The sequence below is a fragment of the Globicephala melas genome, chromosome 2 (assembly GCF_963455315.2).
Source record: "Globicephala melas chromosome 2, mGloMel1.2, whole genome shotgun sequence".
Classification (NCBI taxonomy): Eukaryota; Metazoa; Chordata; class Mammalia; order Artiodactyla; family Delphinidae; genus Globicephala; species Globicephala melas.
Window position 1 is genome coordinate 147,914,826 of NC_083315.2, and position 17,777 is coordinate 147,932,602.

At 47.2% G+C, this 17,777-nt stretch overlaps 1 protein-coding gene across 4 annotated transcripts in view; it reads right to left on the minus strand.

Moving 5' to 3' along the window:
* Nucleotides 1-3,189: 3,189 nt before the first annotated feature.
* Nucleotides 3,190-17,777, minus strand: part of DPF3 (double PHD fingers 3) — a 266,506-nt gene continuing 251,918 nt past the window's right edge. For all 4 annotated transcript variants that reach the window (XM_060294995.1, XM_060294996.1, XM_060294998.1 and 1 more), the window contains exons 10-11: nt 7,514-7,595; nt 3,190-6,997 (exon numbers count right to left, since the gene is read on the minus strand). In XM_060294995.1, the coding sequence (XP_060150978.1) occupies nt 6,927-6,997; nt 7,514-7,595 (153 nt within the window). In that variant the 3' untranslated portion in view covers nt 3,190-6,926. The remainder of the gene's footprint in view (nt 6,998-7,513; nt 7,596-17,777) is intronic.

The following is a 17,777-nucleotide window of genomic DNA, read 5'->3' on the forward strand; positions in this document are numbered from 1 at the left end:
CACCCAGTCCTGCAACATCCGGCATGGCAGGAGGGACGGGGGTGGTGGTGGGGGGGGAAGGTGCAGGAAGGGAGAAGGCTGGATAAGAAAGAGGAGAACCAAGGTCTCGGTGGGGAATGATCATGAAAGGGCAACGTCAGTAAAACCCACAGCCCCAGTTCTACCTATAAAATCTTTGCAATCCCTTAGACAAAGCAGAATCGAGACTTTTTTTCCAGGTTCCCAACTGCTGCCAAACATCTTCCCCAAAGAAGCAGGGGAGAGTGAAGGGGAGAGATGAGAGAGTCCTTGCAGCCAGTGGTTTTCCAAGCACGAGGCTCCCTTTTCAACTCCCTGTGGTTGTGCAGGGGCTAGAAGCTGGGGGAGCCAGCCTGGGAGAACCCGGGGGAAAGAAAGCATCTTGTCTGGCAGCTCCTGGTTACTGGCAGTTCTCCCTCTTGTCCTGGAGCAACACATAAGGTTCGCTTTAGTTCGTTATGCGAGGGGTGCGTGTGTGTGTGTGTGTGTGTGTGTGTGTGTGTGTGCACGTCTCTGTTCTCATCATCCATATTAATAACATTGATAGGAATGACAGGGGTGCAGAGAGGCAAGCAAACGGGATGCAGTGAGTGTGAAGATAACCTGGAGACTTGAGGGGTCGTGTTGCTGAGGGAGAAGAGAGGTCCTGGGGGCCCACCTCCCCCCCCCCCATTTCCTACAGCGACCACTTACCCCTTCATTTCCCCACCACAGCAGCCTTTTTTGCCAGACTGGGTTGGTACCATCCTGAATGGCCACTCTGCTCGCTGCCTGGGCTAGAGGTCAGGATTAGTCATTGTATCTCCTGTCAAAGAGGGTTCTGGCTGCCCGCCAGTCCCGGTCCCTGCCTTCCTCTGGCCTGCCTGGGAAATGTCACCATCAGCACAAATACTTCCTTCTCTTGGCGGGGCCAAAGAGGGGGAAAGCCTGCAATGACCCTCTTTCAAAACACTGGAGCGAAGACAGGGAGGGGGCTGGGAACACAGGCCGTGAGCAGGGGCGTCCCTGCGCCCTCTGACCCCCGTCCTGCCCCCTCAGCCATCTGAGGGGACACGACCAGGGCTCACTCAGAGCCCAGAGCGCCTCCTCCGGGAGCCCGGCCCCTTCCGAAGCTTTCCGCTCACACAGGGAGCCCCTGTTCCTTCTGGGCAGGCCCAGACCCTTCCAGTCCCAGTCCCCTGCAGGCGCTCCCTGGGCCTCTCTTCCCAGCAGCCTGGGGAAGGCGCCATGCAGCCAACGCTTCCCAGGAGCCGCTGCTGAGAGGCTCAGGGGGCGTCCCTGCTCTCACAGCCAGGGCACCCGGGCAGGCAGCACCCAGGGACATCTTCCTCTCCCTCTGGCCTCCCTCTCAGAACAATTACCTCAGCTGTCCCACCTCCTTAGAAAGGGACCCAGCTCCCCAGGGTCAAAGCCCCGCTCTAGCTGCCTCAAAGGCCCTGAACTAACCCATCTGTTCTGCTGTTTCTCCCCCCCACCGCCCCGCCCAGGGCTGGTGGCTGCAGAGAATCATAACCAGACCCCCAAGCCCTGGAATGTTCAGGAACTCAACCCCCTGACAGCTGCAGAGCCCACCTCTGACCACTGACCAGTGAGACCCAAGGAAGCCAGCAGGGCTGTGGGCCCAGGTGGGGAGGCTTGTAGGCCTGAGGCAAATGAAAGTATCTGTGCTTCCCACCACTTCCCCATTCCTCACCTGACATCCAGAGGAATCCAACCGCATCCTTTGGGGGTGGGGGTGGGGTAAGATCGCAAAAAGGGGAGCACACAGCAGGGGTAGGAGGAACCCCATCCACTTTGCCGGGCGGTGGGGAGGACCGGCCAGGTGCCCCCTCTCTTGGTGTCCCAGATGCTGGCATCCTGGACTCGGGGACTGGATGGGGAGGGCCTCCCAGGCCCGACCCCTCTGGAAGCAGCGCCTAGAAATCCTCTGTTCCCAGGGTTGCAGGCCGTGATCTAGCCCGTCCTTTGCTGCCACCTCTTTGCCCACCAAGCCCCGTCCTTCCATGCAGACCAGGAGGACCTCAACAGCTTATCTCACTAAGTTCGAAGGACACTTTTTCTGTGGGGTTGGGAAAATCCACATCGACCGGAAGACCCTCTGTACCTCCCACCTCCAGCTGGGTGAGGGGCACCACTCCTGCCTGCTTTGCCCTCTGAAGCCCCCCAACCAACGGGGAGCCAGAGGCCAGGGGGCCTTGAAAAAGGAAGAGCTGTCCTGGTGTCCAGAACTGACAAAGGCTGGGCCTTTGGGGGAAAAAAAGAAAAGCACGTTGCCAGGATCTCAGGCCTGAGGAAAGAAAAGGGCGGGGAGAGGGGTGGGGTTATAATAACTCTTCCTTTCCATGCCCTCTAGTTATTTAGGTGCAGGACTTCTTTGTGAGTGGAAACCGGGTCTCTGGCCCCCTCCTCAGGTCCCCCTCCTTTTACTTCTCTTCACTTCTCTTTACCTTACTTGAAAGATCTTTGACCTTCTCCACTCCTCCCTCAGGGCCGCCCCTTCCTCCCCCATCTCCAGGGATGGGAACGTACCACAGGTGACAGCGGTGCCCAGCTCTGAAAAGGAGGCAGGCGTGGTGGTCAGGGCATCCTCACTGGGAGTGTGAGCGCGGCTCTGGCCCCCCGGGAGCCACGTCTCCCTTGGGTTGGGCATGGGCACACCCTAAGGAGGGGCCCACGGTGGGCAGCAGGGGAGAGGCTGGGGGGTCGGGGAGCGAGAGAGGAAGGGAGGCTGCCGTCCCAGCACCTGCATTCAGTCTGAGAACCACCTGAGGGGCAGGGAAGGTGGGTGGTCCTCAGCGCTCCCCACCAACCCCCTACACACGACTCAAAAGAGGATACTAGGGGCCCCTCTTCTCTGAGTCTGGAAGCCTAAGTGTGCCCATAATCTTTCTTCGAGAGCATAGATCTCTCTCCTAAACTTGCCCCCATAGGAAAAGTAATAATAATCCTCTAATTTTTCTTCCTTAAAATATCTGAACTTTTAAAGGGAAGGGCCAAAAGGAATCATGCTGTGTTCAAAGCACAAAGACTAAATAAGATGCACCATGAGTGTAACTCTCCAGGGTAGCATGCAACCATCACCGTGAAACCCAAACCCTCCCCCAACCTTAAAACCTGTTATCTTCCCCAGCTCTGAAGGACTCTGGCCTCCCTCCCTCCCCACCCCCGCGGGCTGGCTACGTGGTCCCAGACGGCCTGCGCTGAGCCTGGGGAAGCAGCTGCTCTCCTAGGCCTGCCTGGCTCCCTACCTGACCCTGGGGCAATGACAGGAGCAGGGGCTCATTGGGACCTGCTGGCTCCTGCCTTAGGGGCTCTGAGCCAGTGGGGGGTTTAGAAGGAAAGCCACCGGAAGGTAAATCTCCTGGCAGGGGCCTTGTCTCTAATTCCTCACGCCAGTGCCTCCAACTGGATTTGCTACAGGCCCAAAAAGCAGTTTCAAAAATACCCACAGGAAACAGAGGGTTTCAACTTCCGGTTGGGATCCCGCAGCCTCACCTCCTCTCTGGTCGGCGGGAGCCACAACATCGGGGTGAAGCAGAAGAAAGGCACCCTGGCTGTTCCCAGGGTTTGAGCTGTGAGGCAACAGCACCATTATCTCCACGTGGTGGCCTCTGGACCCAGTGACCAGAACTACCAAGGTGTGGGTCCCTCCCCATGCCAGAGCCCATGCCCGGACCTTCAGCAGCATTACCTCTCGTCCCCGCAAAAACCCTGCCGGAGAAGCCATATCTCCCTGCCTCACAGATGTGGGAAATGAGGCTCAGAGAGGTTAAGTCATTTGCCTGAGGTCAACCAGCTAGAAACTAACAGAGCTGGGCTTTAAACCAAAGTTTTTAAGTGACTGTTACACTGAGCTGAATTATAGCCGTCTCCAGAAGTTAGCACCCCATTCTAGGCTGTGTTGCCCTTATAGAAGGGAGCATCTTCATTCTGAAATCCCCAGCCCCAGGATAGATCTCTCACCTTCCACCACAGATCCATGCTCAGTCACAGTTTTCTTGTCACAGCTTGACCTAGTGGCCCTGACCACAGGCAGCCTCTTCCTTAAAACATAAACCCCCTTTGGTCAAAATGGAGATTCCAAGAAGCCGTCTAACCTTGGCTAACTCACACAAGAAAGGGGGTGTAGAAATCATTTGGGGTCCCTACTTGACAAGCCCAGCTCTCCAGTGATGATTTATATAACATTATGCTTTTTAAGACTCCTGATGTCACTGTGGGACAGGCAGGACAAGTATTTTCTCCATTTCACAGCTGGGCAAACTGAGGTTCAGAGATGTTAAGTGATTTGCCCAAGGTCACACAGCTACTCAATGGCAGGGGCAAAACAAAAACCCTGACCATCCATGTGCACCCTGTGATTCTAGTTCATTCTCTGGGGCTCAAAGAAAGAGCAATTGTTGACCAACACTTTCCTTTTCTCAACACAGAAGGTGATAAATGTGACCATGACTTCTGTTTGCTTGCAGTGTCCTGCAAGTGCCACCTCACAAGCTGGCTTTGCTGTCCCCATTTTCCAGACGGGGAAACTGAGGTCTCCAAAGAAGAAGGGGTTGGGCCCATCCTTCAGGGAGTGAAACTGGGAAGGGAACTATGGGCCTTCCTGATGTCTGGTCCAGACTCCTGGCCACCCTCATCCCTGTGGAAGGTTACAGCACCGTCCTTGGTCTGCGAGACCCAATCCTACCCTCTCAGCTTCTGTGGCGGCAAGTGTGGCTGGAGAGAGAACAGAGCCACCCCATCATCTGCGTTGAGGTGGGGAACAGATTTGCACACACTCCAAAGAGGGTCTGTCACTTGTAGGGTCACTATTTTGGTTTCAGATTTGCTTTTTTTTTTAACTTTTAAGCCATTTGTGGCTTTTGAGAACATTTTGATGACTTTTTTCCTAAAATTAAATCAAGGTGATTTTTTAAAACCAATAACCAGGCTTTGAGGACGCTTACTTTGGGTTTTGTGGGAGGACAGAGAGCCGGAGTGGTCAGGAGAGGAAATCTGGCCCTCTGATATGACCCACCCGGGGTAAATGGACGATGCGACCACATAGCAACTTCCCAGACCCTCCCTGGGCCTCCGGAATCCAAAACGGGTTCACCAACCAGCAGGGGGAAGGAAATATTTCATGAGGAAGATGAAAATCTCATCTGGTCAGGCCCTTTAAACGAGGTCCTTATGTATGCATGGAACCCCCTCCAAGGCCACAGGCTCCTGCAGGAGACTGACTCCCGTCATTGGCCACAGGTCACCCCGTAGAGGACCTGGGGGAGACCAGCACAGCTCGGCTGTGTGCCAGGCTGCCCCAAGTCTGCCGGCCAAGAGCAATTAGCCAGGAAGAAGGGCTCTTGCCAAGTCTCGGCGAGAAGGCCGCAGCCCGGCAGAGGTAGCCCAAGCGGCCAGAGCCTCTGGGGCTCCAGGGGCTTCTTCAGGAGCTGAAGGACTAAAAATAACTTGGGCCTTTGTTGTAAGCAGCCAGACCACAGAGATGGAGCTGATGTCAAGGAAGCTGAGCGTGCGCCAGGGTCCTGCTCACCGAGACCTGTCCTTTAGGCAAATGATTTTTCCAGAAATGTGTCAGTTTTTGTGTGTTGCTGCTGTTGCCACTGCTGCGGAGAGTCAAAGGCAGCCCGGTCCGCTCCAGCCCACAGGGCTGACTTCCAACACAGACTTCTGGGAACTGAGCCTCCCCAACTCTGGCTTCTCAAAAGGAGAGTCCAGCATGTACTGGGGAGCTTAGGAGACAGGAGCAGCCCTCGAGCTGAAGCTTCTGTGTGATTGTCGCCCTGGTCATAAATAATCACATCACCCCAATTATTTGTTTAGGGAACAATCATTTCTCCCCCATCCTGAAATTTCAAGAGTCAGGTCTCAGTAGACAATGGCAAACATACACTATGTGGAAGGAAGGAATTACTTGGGAAAAGGAATTCGTAGTGTCACATCAATACTGAAGGTTTCTCAGAGCTGCAGTCCTTGGGACCAACCTTCAGATTCTTGACCTGGCAGCCTTCACTCACCTCCCTGGTTCTTGAGTCCCACCAGGGAAAGCTCCAGACCCAGGCTGAGTGGAAGGCAGCGTCTAGGTCTCTTCCTCTGCCACAGGCTGTGGCCTGTCTCTCCTCAAGGATGCCCCGGCTCTGAAGGTCCGGTGCCTTGCCAGGCCATTCCTGATGGACAGCAAATACTGACTGGCTATGGCGGGGCCTCAGAATTATCTTCACAACATTTCCATCCACCCCTCAGGGCCTCCCCCCACCCCCAGCCCCATCAAGAGATCGCCCTGGCTGTGGATGCCACTGGATATCTGCTGGGGAAGCAGCTCTTCCTCTTCACGGGGACCAAGGAACAAGGAGGGATTTCAGGGCTCCATCGTCTAGACAGCCTCTAGGTTCCGAGTCTAGAAGTTTCCAGCGGGACTTGTAATAAATAAAAACTTCTCCACAGCTCTTTGCTCCTCTGCTGGGTTCAGGATGAAGAGGCTAAGCTGGGGGCAGGGAGGCTGTGCGAAGATTTCTTGGAACACAATAGATGGGAAACACCAAACCACGCATGAGTGACTGATGGGTGGTCACAAAATGGGACCAGTGGCTCCTTACATGGGAACCAGTGAGAGGGCCGCAGTGCTAGGGTAAATGTGAGGGGGGTCCACAGGGCTGTGGCTGGGGTCCTTCTTCAAAAGTTTACCATCTTTCTGGCAGAAACAGGAGGGGCTGGCTGAAGAACGGAAACCTGTGTGTAGGAGTTAAGCAGATGTCTCGCCCCCTCGGTTCCACGTGTCCACGCCCTCTGTGGTTACTGATGTTCCTTACAGTTGGTCTGTCTGGAAATACAGGAGTAGGGGCTCGATCTGATCTGAACTGGGCTCTGCTTCAGCCTCTCCGGCGGCAAGCCCCATTCTGTGACCTGGGGCCCTAGGCCTGGCAGCCGAAGGCTGAGGCTTTTTCTTTGAGCAGTTCCCAGCATAAGTGGCAGCTCCAGCTCCCTACAAGAAATGAGATGGCATTACTAGCAGCCCCGCCCCCGACCCTCAAGCCCCACCCCTCGACCCTAACCTTTTCGTAAGCCCTGTTTTAGTTTGACTTTCCCAATTCAGAGACCGAGTCCCAGTTCTGAGTCTGTCGCTCAGCTGCTCGGGAAACAGAAAGTGCTCAGAGATGATTGGTTGAACTGCAGTGAAGACCCTCCCTCCTTGGCTGTGCCTCTTAACCAGCATCACCGGGTCTGGACCACTTCCTCTAGAAGCTCACACCTCCCCCGCCCTCTCAGCCATATGTCTGGGAAACACCTCCTTGGCCCTCAAGTTGAAATGTCAGCTGGTTGAGCTGTGCCTCAGTTTCATCATCTGTAAAATGGGAGTGGTCATACCTGCTCCGTAGGGTTGTGACGACTAAATGAGACAAGACACGTAAAGCCCTTAGCACAAGGCCTGCACATTAGTGAGGGCTCAGTAAGTGGTAGAAGTAGCTGTTGTTGTTATTGTTGACTTCATCACCATTACCTTCTGGGGGCTCAGCCACTGGGGGATTTAAACAGTACATGTGGTAGCCGCGGTCACAGTCATCACAGAAGAGGAGCTGGTCCTGGTGGAATGCAGAGTAGGAGGAGAGGAGGAAAGTTTGAATTATTTAGAACCAACATCTGGCCCCCACCTACTCCGCCTGCCTTATTTCCATTGATCAACTTCCCTGGACGCCCCTTTCCAGGCCCCATTTAGTGTCCTCACTGTCCCTTGAACATGCCTTGTGCTTTGCCCACACCTGGAATTTCCCCCTCTGTCTCCCAAACTATGCGCATCCTACTCCCACTTAAGAGTTCCGCTCAAATCATAGCTGCTCCAAGAAGCCTTCCTAGACCACCACCTCACACCCAAGCTGAAAGGGATTCTTTATCCTTCTGAACTCACATAGCCAATAATTCTGCCTCCATAAGGGCGGAAAACTAATTTCATGCATTTCTGTGTTCTCCAGGATGATTGCCTAGTGCCTAGAAAGTACTTTCAATGTTTGCAAATTTTAATTGAATTCCTCTCAACCTCACTCTTCCCATTTGTGCAACGGGCAGCAACCATACTTGCTGGTAACATCCATAACACGTCAGAACTTTTTCAGGGTTTCATTATGCAAGTTTAGAGAAATGCAATGCCACCTTTCAGCTCTCAAAAGCCTCTTCGGGGGCTGGAGGCTGGAGCCAGGTGAGAACTGTCCCCTCCAGTGCTGTGGTTAACTTCCAAGGACACAGTAGGCACCTTGGCTCCTGCAGTTCCCTCTGCCTGGAGACTCTCCCAGTGCCTGACCCCTTCTGTTTTGGACCATTCCCTACCCACCCTTCAAGTCTTCAAACACTTCTCTTCCACAAAGCTTCACTAATCTTCGTCAAATGGAATTTCTCTGACCCCTCTTGCATCCTCATAGTACTTTCTCTTCCTTAGGACACTTAATTGTACTTTTCTTTATGCTACAAAGCCTGGCATGTGGTAGACATGTACACCCAGTCCATTTGGAACATGCCTCTTTTGTCCACTCCTTTATAGACTGCAAGGCCCTTGGGGCAGAACCTTGTCTTAACTCATCTCCGCATCTCCTTCAGAACTTCCTTGCACATAGTAGCTACTCAGTAAGCGTTTGTGATCTGGTCCCCATTCTCCAGGTTCAGCCCTGTTCTATTCAGTGACCTTTGGGCCTGCTTTGATGGCTTATAAGATGTCTGCAAAGTTAAGTTCTGTATCAAATCTCACCTTGGCTCTCACCAGTGTAGAGATCCTAGAAAAAGTAGATATAGAAGTTGAAAACCCCTGTGAGCAAGCCAATGGGGCAGGAGAGATCATGAATGATCTTTTTTTTATATCATGCTAAGACCTTTCAATAGGACAATGGGAAGCTTCCGAAGAGTTAGCAATAGAGGAATAACATGGTCAGCCTTGCAGTATAGAAAGATCTCACTAGCTGCTGTATAAGAAAAGATATCCAGGTGGAGAGAGATTGGTTCTTGAGGCTGGAAGGCCACTTAGGAGGCTACTACAGTCGTCCAGGTAAGAGATAACTTATGATGGTGGCCTGAACTAGGGTTGTGGCTTGGGGGAGAGAAAAGGGGCTTGCTTCCATCTGAGTGTCATTGATTAGATGTAGAGAGTGATAAGGAAGAAATCAAGGATGTCTTCTAGGTGGTGGCTTGGTCGGCAAGCCAAACGATGTAGCCATCCACTAAGGCATGGGGAGAGGAGCAGACCTGTGGGAGGCAGAAGGCAACCTCAGCTATGAACATGATCTGTAGGTCTACAGATCACCTGGTGAGGGTGCCTGGAGGCAGCTAGAGGTCGGGAGAGAGGCCTGGGCGTAAGATATGGACTGGGGAGTCACTGGTGATGAGATGGCACTGGAGGTCCTGGGAAGGGAAGTCCAGAGTACGTGAGAGCAGATGTCTTTGAACTTGTGCTCATGGAGGGGTGTTCGTGAACTCCTAGAAATTATATGCACAACTCGATGTATAGGTACAGAGGTACATTTTTCTGAGCAAAGGGTAAATCCATAGCTTTCGTTGAATTTTCTGAAAAATCAAGGACTCAAAAAAGTTGCTGAGGAGAAGGCCAAGAATAGATCCTTGGGGAACACCAAAGCTAAGGCCCAGGCAGAGAAGAAAGAGACTAAGAAACAGCAGTCAGAAAGGTAGGATGAAAACCAGAACAGTGTGGTTTATTCCAAAAGAGTTACACCATTATTGTTGGAGCTGAAATAAGCTAAATGACAATATGATTTAGGGATAATACAAGGAGAAACCAGTTAGGATAGGGACAGAAAACAGGGAGAGACTTGTGAGAAACAGTATTATTAATATCTGAAATACACTGATAACTCCTACTCTAGTGCTGACACGAGAAATACAAGGAGGTAGAATATACTGGATTGGACTTTCCCAAAGGGAAACCAAGGCATCTGTGGGTTTAAATGTCTCTTTCATGGGTTGACCATTGTCTAGCACCATATTCTCTTCTTTTCCATTTGCTTCTCAGATAATTGCCAGCCAAACCCACCAAAAAAACCCCAGCCCATGCGGACCCCCATGAGAAACACAATTTCAGGACATCTTACTCCCAAGTAGTCAAGAACCAGAATTCACCTATGGCTACAGTTCCAGGAGAATGGGAATCCCTTTCTGGGATGTGCAGGGTGAATCCCTGGCTATGTGAGAGGCACCCCCCATTGCCCGAGCAGCCTCACTCCTTGATTCCTCCCCTAAGGTTCTGCCAAGTCAACAAAAAACCTCTACATTAACACTATTTGTAAAGCCAAAGACCAGAATCAACCCAAATGTCCATCAATAAAGGACTGGTTGAATAAACTAATGAAGAGCTATGCAACTGTAGGAAGGAGTTAAGATCATGTCTATACATTGCTGTGGAGTAACCTCCGGGATATTCAGTGAAAACGCAAAGTAAAGAAAACAGGTATATCTTTCTACCATTTTCTAAGAAAACGCATCCACTTTCTTATGGATTCATGTGCACATATGCACGTTTCCATTTAACACAATAGAAAGATAAACCATAATTTTTTAAAATGGTCCTATAAGCAGAGTGTAAAAGAGGTAGGGATAGAAGTTAGATTTCTTTGAACATACTGTTTATTTTAAAAATTTGACTCTGGAGCCAGTAAATATTTTACATGGTCATAAAGCAAAATTCACAGGGTAACTGTCACTAAAAAAAAAAAAAAAAATGAAACAAATGAATCTAATCACGTACTAGTTGGTGGCATAATCACACAGAAAGAAACTATTCCAAGTGACTTGGAAACAAGTAGTTGGACTGTACCTCCTCAGTCAAATATATCTTAAGGACAAAAACAAGTGCAAATATGCATATACATATACATACATATATATATTTCTTTTCAGCAATCACATTAGTGTTGTTAATAGTGGAATTGATATTCTATGTGTGTATCAAATGAGTGGTTATGTTGGTAATGAGTAGCAAAAATTTTGACATGGTTAAAAGAAAATACAGATGTAAGAGTGATAAGGTTAAGTGAAAACCCTATAATTAGTTCTGGCAATGAATTGGAAGTATCAGTGTAAATTCACAGTGTATTTTATCTTTAAAACAAGCAAAACCTATTTTCTAGCTCTGTCCATTGAAAATGCTCCCAAACAATGACTAATGCAGTAAAAATTAGCACCCCATCACCCATATTATATCTTCTAAAAACCATTGCCCACTAAAAGGAACCAGGAGTCATTGGATAAATGGCTGATTCCAGGTCTGGAGCATGAAATGTGTTAAGTATCGTTACATATTGGAAAGCAAGGAAACAAATACTACTGAGATAGGGACTTCCCTGGTGGTCCAGCGGTTAAGAATCCATCTTGCAATGCTGAGGACGCCTGTTCGATCCCTGGTGGGGGAATTAAGATCCCACGTGCCGCGGGGCAACTGAGCCTGCATGCCACAATTACTGAGCCCGCTCTCTCTGGAGCCCCTGTACCTCAACAAAGAGCCTGCGCGCTGCAACAAAAGATCCCGTGTGCAGACCTGATGCAGCCAAAAAATAAATAAATATTAAAAAAACAAATACTACTGAGGTCATGTCAGAAGGACTCAGGATCCAAACTGTGTTCCCACTGGAACAAAAGTGGGAACACTGTCCCAAATATGGGACAATTTTAACTGTAATGGATTGAAATAAATCAAGTATGTATAAATCCTCGAGTCCATAGATACTATTTTCTACAAACTTTGTCACTTTTGTTAGATGCTAGGGAAACATCCCATCATTTTTTAATTTATTATATTGAAATAATTTTAGTCTTAGAGAAAAGTTGCAAAAATGATACAGAGTTTCTGCGCACACTTTACTGAGCTTCCCCTAAAGTTAACATCTTACATTACCACAGCACAATCATGAAAAGCAGGGAATCACCATTGCCATTAGCATGACACTATTGACTAATCTGCAGACCTCACCTCATTTGAATTTCACCAGCTTTTTTTCCCACTTAAGTCCTTTTCTCCAGGATTCAATTCAGGATCCTACATTCCATTTAGTTGTTAGGTATTCTTAGTGCCCTGAATCTGTGACAGTTCCTTGATTTCTTTGTCTTTCATGACTTTGACACTTTCGAAGAGTCCAGGCCAGTGATTTTGTAGAATGTCACTCAGTCTGAGTTTGTCTGATCTTTCTTCCATAAGAGGAGATCTTCTCAGTGCACCTTATCGGGGGCACGGACACCAATGTATCTTATTACTAGTAATGTTACTCTGATCCTATAGTTAAGGTAGTATAGTATCTGTAGTGTAGTTTTTCCACGGTAAAGTTATGGTTTTTCCCTTTGTAACATATTAATAAGTAATCGGGTAGGGGAGATACTTTGAGATCAAGCAAATATTCTGCTTCTCATCATACTTTTGCCTGCTAATTTTAGCATCAATTGATGACTCTTGCTTACAACAACCATACCATGATGTTTGTCTACTGGTGATTTCCCTCTGCCCTCTACATTTATTAATTGTAATCCTGCTCTAAGGAAGAGTTTACCTCTTCCCCATTCATTCATTAATTCATTCACTTATTCAATTTTTAAAATGTTAATATGAATATTTATTTTGTCTTTGGGTTATAATCCAATACTATCATTATTTACTTTGTTGCTCAAATTGTTCCAGATTGGGCCATTAGGAATTCCTTCAAGTTGGTTCCTGTGTCCTTTACCAATTTTTTAGCACCTCCTTACTTTCTAGTACCACAGGAGGCTCCGGCCTCCTCTTACATTTTCCCAGCTCCAGCTATTTCTCCAAGAATCCCTGGCTCCTTTTACTGGAGAATGGTATTTAGAAACCAATATCTGGGTGCTACAGGTCCTCATTGCTTCTGGGTTGTCATTGCTTCTAGGCCCTTACGACAGAGTTAGGAAATAAATGTACGTGTAGGTGCACATCTATATTTATTTCTGTATTTATCCACATGTGTGTGTACATATAAATAGTTACAGATATATAAACAAAATATATTATATTTAAAAGCATAAATTCATACTGATATCCCCTATTCCAACCCAGGACCACAGGGTTCAGTCTAGCCTTCCCCCTTTATTTGATTTTTCTTTCTCGGACATTGGGAAACCTGGCTCTCATTATTCACAATATATATATGTATCAGTTCAGACCTGCAGACACATCAAGTAGTTTCAGAATGACTAACTCACATGCCTGTGAGAAACAAATTTACTAACTAGCATATAATATGTGTATAGTCATTTCTGTCTTTAGCCTTAAAATACACAGTCAAATACTACTTTGCAAAGTTATCTAGGTTAATTTTTTCCTTCCCTACCCTTCAGTATGGCCATGTTACTATTTATATTATAGTTAAGTTCATTTGTTACTGTTCATATTCCATTTTCGCTTCCCCCAACTCCTGGCTGAATTTCAGTATTTATCTTGAGGGTATGTGAAACAATACCTTGGTTCAAAGAGTCAGAGCTATACAAAAGGTATTTTCAGAGAAGTGTTACCCCCCATCCCTACTATCCCACCCCCATTTCCCCATTCTTTCTACCCCATTCCCACCTACCCTGTAGATGACCAATCTCTTTAGTTTTTTGCTTATCCTTCCTGTATTTCTTTCACACAAGTAAATAGATATATGTATATTTTCTTATGCCTTTCTTGCAAGAATGGCAGCTTACTGTAGATATCATTTTTACTGTGCTTTTTTATTTAACAAATTCTGGAAATCGCTCCATATTAATTCATAAAGATCTACATCGTGTTGTTGTTGTTTTACAACTGCCTAGTACTTCATTGTGCCATCCTTTATTCAACCATTTTGTGTATAAGCATTTAGGTCATTTCCAATATTTTCCAATTATAAACAGTGTGACTATGAATAACCTTACGCATATGTATTTTCATAGAGTTGTGGGTATATCTTTAGGGTAGATTCCTATAGGTGAGATAGCTGAGTCAAAAGTCAAGTGCACAGTAGCTGTGTTAGGTATTGCTAAATTTCCCTCCAGAAGGGTTGTACCACTTTGTATTCCCACTGACAATATATAACGGTGCCACCTTTCCCACAGCTTCATTAACAGAATGCACTGCCATACTTTTCTTTCCCATTCTTATGGGTAAGAAATGATATCTCAGTTTTGTTTACATTTTAATTTCTTTAATTATGAGTGCATTCAAACTTTTTTTTGCAAATATGTAAGGGTCATTTTTATATCTTTTGTGAACTGTTTTTGATACCTTTTTCACATTTTCTATCAGGTTTATGGTCCCTTGTTCCTCAAATTTTAAGAGTTCTTTATATATTGCCACCTTTATCTGTGGTATATGATGCAAATATTTTCTCCCATTTTATCAGTTGTCTTTTTACTTTATTGTGTTTTTTACTATGCAAATGTTTATGTGGTCAGATTTGTCAACATTTTCTTTTATTCCTTCCGAATTTTGAGTCACAGAAAATCTTTCCTTATATTTAAAGAGAAATTCATCCATGTTTTCTTCTATTACTAGTATGGTTTTATTTTTTATATTTATATTCCCAGTCCACTTGAAGGCTGTTCTTACATATTACATGAGATATGGACCTAATTTTATCTTTTCCCAAATGGTTACCCTGTTGTCCCAGCACTGTTCATGAAAATGTCCATCTTTGATCCAGTAATTTTAGATACAACCTTTATTTTATACTAAATGTCCATATGTAGTTGGGTCAATTTGTGGGTTTTCTATTCCATTCCACTGGTCTTTTTGTCCATACTGTTTTAGTTTCAGAGGCATTACAGTATGTTTTAATATCTAGCAGGGCTAGACTCCCTCCATAATTTGTTGTCTTTCAGTGTTTCCTTGGCTATTCTTTCATGTTTGTTTTTCCATATGAACTTTAGTATCACTTGTCTTGTTCCATTAAAAAGCATGTTGGTGCTTTTATTGGGTTTGAATCAAATTTGTAAATTAACTTAGGAAGAACTGAGATCTTTACAATGTTGAGTCATTCTATCCAAGGTCACACAATGTCTTTTCATTTGTTCAAATCTATTTCTATGCCTTTCAAAAGCATTTAAAATTTTTCTTTATTTAGGTTTTACATACTTACTGTTAAGTTTATTTCTAAATATTTCTTATTTGTTGCTACTGTAAGTGGAGTTTCTCTATCATAATGTCTTCTAACTGGTTATTATTTGTGCATATGAAAGCTATTAATTTTTGTATGGTAATTTTATATCCTGCTACCTTTAATGTTTGAGTTAGCTTTACTATTCATTCTCTAGACTTGCCCAGATATACTATTAAAGTTATGAAATAGAGAAAAACTTTCTACTTTGTTGCCATTCTTATACTTATTGTTTTCTCTTGTCTAATTGCATTAGCTAATATCTCTAGAAAAATTATGAATAGTAATAGAGATAGTGGGCATCCTTACCTGGTTCCCGATCTTAGCAGAAATGCCTCTACTATTTCTCCATTAAATAAGACAATGGCTTTAGTTCTAAGGTATAAAAAGTTTATCATGTTAAGAAAATATCCCACAATTTCTATTTTCTTGAGGGTTTGATCATGAATACGTGTTGAATCCACCCCTTATTTTGAAAACTGATAAATAAAGGGAAAGAATCTAGTATTTATCCTGCCTCTTCTATATAATCTATACATGAAGGTAACCAAATATGAGGTTGGAAAAGTTTCTCTTTATAGAATTATTCCAGCTAATAAACAAAGAAGAAATTATGGAATAAGAATATCACTATTTGGTGGGACAGAGGAAGATGGCGGAAGAGTAAGACGCGGAGATCACCTTCCTCTCCACAGATACACCAGAAATACATCTACACGTGGAACAACTCCTACAGAACACCTACTGAAGGCTGGCAGAAGACCTCAGACCTCCCAAAAGGCAAGAAACTCCCCACGTACCTGGGTAGGGCAAAAGGAAAAAAGAATAAACAGAGACAAAAGAATAGGGACGGCACCTGCACCAGTGGGAGGGAGCTGTGAAGGAGGAAAAGTTTCCACACACTAGGAAGCCCCTTCGCGGGCGGAGACTGCGGGAGGCGGAGGGGGGAGCTTCGAAGCCGCGGAGGAGTGCACAGCAACGGGTGCGGAGGGCAAAGCGGGGAGATTCCCGCACAGAGGATCGGTGCCGACCGGCACTCACCAGCCGGAGAGGCTTGTCTGCTCACCCGCCGGGACGGGCGGGGCTGCGAGCTGAGGCTCTGAGGCTCGGGTTTCGGTTTCGGACGGAGCGCAGGGAGAGGACTGGGGTTGGCGGCTTGAACATAGCCTGAAGGGGTTAGTGCACCACGGCTAGCCGGGAGGGAGTCCGGGGAAAAGCCTGCACCTGCCGAAGAGGCAAGAGACTTTTTCTTCCCTCTTTGTTTCCTGGTGCGTGAGGAGAGGGGTTTAAGAACGCTGCTTAAAGGAACTCCAGAGACGGGCGCGAGCCGCGGCTAAAAGCGCGAACCCCAGAGACGGGCGCGAGCCGCGGCTGAAAGCGCGGACCCCAGAGACGGGCGCGAGCCGCGGCTGAGGGCGCTGACTCCAGAGACGGGCGCAAGCCGCGGCTGGAGGCGCGGACCCCAGAGGCGGGCGGGAGACGTTGGGGCTGCTGCTGCCGCCACCAAGGGGCCTGTGTGCGAGCGCAGGTCGCTCTCCACTCCCCTCTTCCGCGGAGCCTGTGCAGCCCGCCACTGCCGGGTTCCCGGGATCCGGGGACGACTTCCCCGGGAGAGCACACGGCGGGCCTCGGGCTGGTGCAGGGTCACGCCGGACTTTGCCGCCGCAGGCCCGCCCCGCATTCCGTGCCCCTCCCTCCCCGCTGGCCTCAGTACGTCAGAACCCCCGAATCAGCGGCTCCTTTAACCCCGTCCTGTCTGAGCAAAAAACAGACGCCCTCCAGCGACCTACACGCAGAGGCAGGGCCAAATCCAAAGCTGAGCCCCTGTGAGCTGTGAGAACAAAGAAGAGAAAGGGAAACCTCTCCCAGCAGCCTCAGAAGCAGCGGATTAAAGCTCCACAATCAACTTGATGTACCCTGCATCTGTGGAATACATGAATAGACAGCCAATCATCCCAAATTAAGGAGGTGGACTTTGGGAGCAAGATCTATGATTTTTTTCCCTTTTCCTCTTTTTGTGAATGTGTATGTGTATGCTTCTGTGTGAGATCTTGTCTGTATAGTCTTGCTTCCACCATTTGTCCTAGGGTTCTATCCGTCCATGGTTTTTTCTTAAAATTTTTTTCTTAATAATCAATTTTAAGAACGTTATTATACTTTACCTTCGTCCTTTCTTTCTTTCCTTCCTTCCTTCCCTCCTTTAGACAACGAATCATCCCAAATTGAGGAGGTGGTCTCTGACAGCAAGATTTATGATTTTTCCCCCTTTACCTCTTTTTGTGAGGGTTTATGTGTACGCTTCTGTGTAAGACTTTGTCTGTATAGCTTTGCTTCCAACATTTGTCCTAAGGTTCTATCCGTCCCTTTTTTTTTTAATTAAGAATTTTTTAATTCAATAACTTTATTATACTTTATTTTATTTTTACTGTATCTTCTTTCTTTCTGTTTTTCCTTCTTTCCCTCCTTCCTTCCTCCCTCCCTCCCTCCCTCCCTCCTTTCGTTCCTTCTTGCCTTCTTTCCTTCTTTGCTTCTTTCTTCCTTCCTTCCTTCCTTCCTTCCTTCCTTCCTTCCTTCCTTCCCTCCTTCCTTCCCTCCTTTCCTTCTTTCTTTCCTCATACTTCTACTAATTCCCTCTACTTTTTCTCCCTTTTA